General features: G+C 53.4%; 1 protein-coding gene across 1 annotated transcript in view; it reads left to right on the forward strand.

The window, feature by feature from the left end:
* Positions 1–262: 262 nt before the first annotated feature.
* MNT (MAX network transcriptional repressor) overlaps positions 263–4,270 on the forward strand; it is a gene marked incomplete at its 5' end in the record, with an annotated part of 4,474 nt that continues 466 nt past the window's right edge. Inside the window, 3 exons of the mRNA XM_008935059.1 lie at positions 263–300; positions 2,328–2,520; positions 4,039–4,270. The exon at positions 4,039–4,270 is cut by the window's right edge and continues 466 nt beyond it. Coding sequence (XP_008933307.1) covers positions 263–300; positions 2,328–2,520; positions 4,039–4,270 — 463 coding nt within the window. The remainder of the gene's footprint in view (positions 301–2,327; positions 2,521–4,038) is intronic.

The following is a 4,270-nucleotide window of genomic DNA, read 5'->3' on the forward strand; positions in this document are numbered from 1 at the left end:
GGGCTGGGCTTGGAGCTGCTCCACGTCCCAGAGCCTGCGCTGGAGCACCCCGAGAGCTCACGCGCCTCGCTGGGAGACCTGTCCAAGTGCTTGCTGAGGGTTTGCCTGACTTTCAGTAATTAAAGTTTGTAACTAATTACCAGCTGCCTTCCCATACTTCATAGTCGTGTCTTCCCCTGATGCTGGGAGTCTTCTCTTGCGACAGGGAAGGAATCCAGATCTGCTTGAGTGTGCCTGTGCTGTGCACGACAGGGGTGCTGAGGCTGCGTGCGTTCTTGCTTACGCTTCCTGGAAAGCTGCGTTGCTGGATCCTGTCCTTTGGTTATCGTGCCCTGTGCGTCACCGCCTGGAGAACGTGCTTGGAGAGAAATGCTGCAGAGAGGGGCTGGGCTCCTGCCTGTATGCAGTGTTTTTACTCTCAGGCTTTCTCCCGCCTGCCTTTGCTGATCAGAGAGCAAAGAGGAAGACATGCTCTTGCATATTTAAACCTGAGCACAGGAGCGTGCACCTTCCTCGTGGCCTTAGCTTTGCCCTCACTCCCTCCCTCCGTGTCCCACCCACAGCCCTTTGGCCTCTGGAAATGAAAGCACACATGCATCACTGCTGTTGTTTCTGGGTCAGGCAAAATGCTTTGGCTGTGCTCAGTAAGATAACAGACATTAAAGCTACGTGTGGGTGTTGGCTTCAGCCCCGCACGGGTCTGAACGCTGCCCCCGGACGAGACGCCGGCGCTGGGAGTCCCCATCCTGCCTGGCCACATCTCCTGTGGCACTGGGGAGCCAGCCTGCCCGCTGCCTGCTGGGGGTCTGTAAAGCAGCGAGGGGCACGGAGCTGCCTGCATGCTGCCCGTTCCAGGAGGCTGGTAGCTGAGCCAGCTGTGCCAGGAGGCACGGCCTGAACCTCTCAGAGGGGAGTTGTCTCCACTCACACGTCTGGAGTGGTTGTGCCCTGCTAATACGCAGTTTGGCCAGTTTAAAAATGCTTCCTGTTTTTGTTATTATCAGGACAAAGGTACCTTTTGGGTTTTTTTATCCATTTCACTTTTCTACAAGAAGGCAAGAGCTACCTGTGTCATTGTGCTGGCTTAGGCTGAATTCAGGGCCTGGCTGAACAGGCTTTAGAGTTATTCCTGGCTAACGTCTGAGATCAGAGACCAGCAGAACCAATGAAACGCAGGAGGTCAGGTTCTGATTGCAGTTGTCCTGGAGAACTTGAGAGAGAAATCAAGGGATGTATTCAGCAGATCATGAGGCTGATCCTTTGCCCCTCGGAAGAGTGTGAGGTTTGCTTTTCACCTCAGTGCCTGGCAGCAGCGGGTGACGAGGAGTGTCCGTGCAGGCTCCGCAGAGGGCCCTGGAGCTGCTGCTTTCAGAAGTGTGTGCCCAGTTTAGATTCCCAGTGGCAAAACCTAATTTCAGAAAATGGGAAGCTTGTGCTTGGTCTTACAGATTTCGCTTACCTTGTCTCTTTTATGCTTCTAGTAAGTGCTGACCAGGGCTGGGGGACAGCTGCTCAATCCTGTTACTGTTCAGTGCTGCACTACTGGCTTAAGCTGGGATAAAACCATACCTTCTGTGGAGATCAGCTCTTGGTTTTGTGCTGCACTGCTCAGTAACTGATCCCCGTCAGGTCTGTGTGGTTTATGTTTCCCATTAGCAGTACTGGGCAGTGCTTGGCATTTTTGTGTGCTCTGCTGACGCAGCATCTCTTCCCTTCCCTGCTGATGAAGGTCTCTGATTTCCAGTGCTGCGTGAGCATTAGCAGAGGAGAACATACACTGCTCCTTCGCATTTGACCTCAGGATTTCCCCCATGATGAGGGATATTGTCAGCCTTTGTCCATCTCTTCTAGGTCAGGAGTTCTTGGTGTGGTGTGTGGTGCTCAGAAGCTAGTTAGTAGCTGTGCTTTTTCTTTTTTCTGGGTGTGTAAAAGTTCCCTCTCTCTCCGTGGTTGATGTGCTGGTTACAGAAATGCACCGTGATTTGTGTAGACCCACTTGAGCTTGTGTGCCCAAAGCTTGTCCTTTTTCCCCAGCTACTGTCAGTTGTTACCACCTGATGTGATTAAGCATTTCAGTTTTGGAGGCTCATCAAGCTTCCTTCAGAAGGCAGAAAGCAGTTGGCCAAAGTAACCCTGCAGGTTTTTGTGGCCAGCTCTGGTCCTTTCCCTATCTGCCTGAATTAGAAAGGTGTAACTATATCTGAACACATTTTACACCAGCATAACTGCTAACAAAAAACTGAGCTATGGACATGGGAGCGACCAGGCTGCTGCAGATTATATTTGTCTTTATTGTCCTTATATTTCTTTTTCTTCCCTGTTTTTAGACTTTAAAAAGGAAGGAAAAAGAATATGAGCATGAGATGGAGCGGCTGGCAAGAGAGAAGATTGCTACCCAGCAGCGACTGGCAGAATTGAAGAATGAGTTGAGCCAGTGGATGGACATCTTGGAGATTGACAGAATTATTAGGCAGACAGTTCAGCCAGAGGATGACCAGGCATCTACCTCGACAGCATCAGGTACCCGTATTTTCTCTCCTCTTGTAGTCCTCACTGTACATCACTGACACAGTTACTTAGTGGTGGTGGGGATCTTCTTTAGCACCATCAAGGTGTTTTCAAGGGTTTTGTGCTCATTGGTGTTGTCCTAATCATACACTGCCTCTGATGAAAGTGAGCTGCAAATGGAGCAGTGACATGAGGTAGGTGCAGAGCGTGGTCTGACCCCGGGGCTGGCGTGGCCGTGCCCACCCTCGGAGCGCAGCGTCCCTGGTGCCACCAGAGCTTCTCTGCACCACTGGGCATCTGGTGTGTCTGCGTGTGGGTGTGGGAGGGTGTTCAGCACCTAGAGGAGGAGGACTCAGTACAGGAAGGATCAGCAGAGCATTTGAACAGCTTCATGAGCCTTCACATTGTGTGGAAGGGATTCATAGTGAAGACAGAATGGTGCTAAGGAGATGTGATGTGCTGTTCCCAGTAGGAGGTTTCTGGGAGGTAGCCTGTGCATGCAGCTCTCCGTGCTGGTGGCCTGGAGCAGCAGGCACTGGGGGTGTCTGGAGCTTTGCTCCGGGAGGGGAGGAGGCTGGAGCTGCCCGTAAGCACCCGCAGCACTCCCTCAGATCGTGGCCGCGCTTGCTCTTGGCGCTTCAGGCAGACAACACAGCAGGTTCCAGCAAGGGACAGCCTGAGTTTCTGATTCATTCAGGCTTGTATCGGGCTCATCACCTTTGAACATACTCACAGGCTGCAGGTGTAGCCGGTGGAAGCTGAGAGCAGAGTTGCTTTGTCAGTAGGAGCATCAGCCGCTCGCCTCTCTAGCTGGCCGCTGCCGAACATGATCACTTCAAGCTACAGCCAACCACAGGGCTTGCAAAAGGGAAGTGTCTTCCCTGGTTTTCCTGCTGCTTCGGTCTCTTCTGAGATTTTTAATCTCTGCTGCATGGCCGGCTTTAGAGCAAGCAGTGCAAGGTGCCCTGCTCGTCGTCCTGATCTCCGCAGGGTCAGCACGTTCATGTGTTGCTTCATTAGTTCCTGGACTGGACCAGAGACCATTTTCCAGAACCAGACGTGGAGCTTGCTGCCATGTTTCTCCATGGCTGTTCCCTCCCTGCTCTGGGAGCAGAAGGGGTGGTGCTGCTCGGTGGAACAACTGGACAGGAAAGGAAACCCTGTTCCTCTCCCAGAAGGAGGAGTCCTCAGCCCAGACAGAGCTCAGCCCAGGTGCTCTCTGTCTGCCTCTGCCCACGTTGCTTCCCTTGCCTGCTGTGCAAGATCTCTCAGCCTCTTGTGAGCACCCCCTCTCTAGCTGGTCTCACCTGCCTGGCTCTGGGTCCTTGGCCCACAAGCAGAGAGGAGAGGGCTGTGCCACCCTGCTGGTGCTCAGTGGAGCCTGCTGTACCGTGCTGTGCCGCTTCCCAGTAGCTCAGTGACTCCTCCTGCTGTTCTCTTCTGCCTGTGCTGCCTTGTAGGGAGCCTGCCCAGTCCAGTTAGTGCTCTGCTTTCGTTTTTATGGGAGTTTCTTCCTTTCATTTTTTCCAGAGGGTGAAGACAACATGGATGAAGACATGGAAGATGACAGGCCAGTGAACTCATTACCAAAACTAACGCAGCGCCAGCACCCAGAGCTCCTGAAAGCCGTCCCTTCCAGCGCTGCTTCCCAGCACCCGGCAGTCCTGCCTCAGCACCTGTCCATCCAGCAGAAACAGTCCCCAGCCCACGCCCAGCCTCCCATCCAGACACAAGCACTGGTCCAGCCGCAGGCGATCGTCCC

This window comes from Merops nubicus, unplaced genomic scaffold (assembly GCF_000691845.1).
Source record: "Merops nubicus isolate BGI_N331 unplaced genomic scaffold, ASM69184v1 scaffold31972, whole genome shotgun sequence".
NCBI lineage: Eukaryota > Metazoa > Chordata > Aves > Coraciiformes > Meropidae > Merops > Merops nubicus.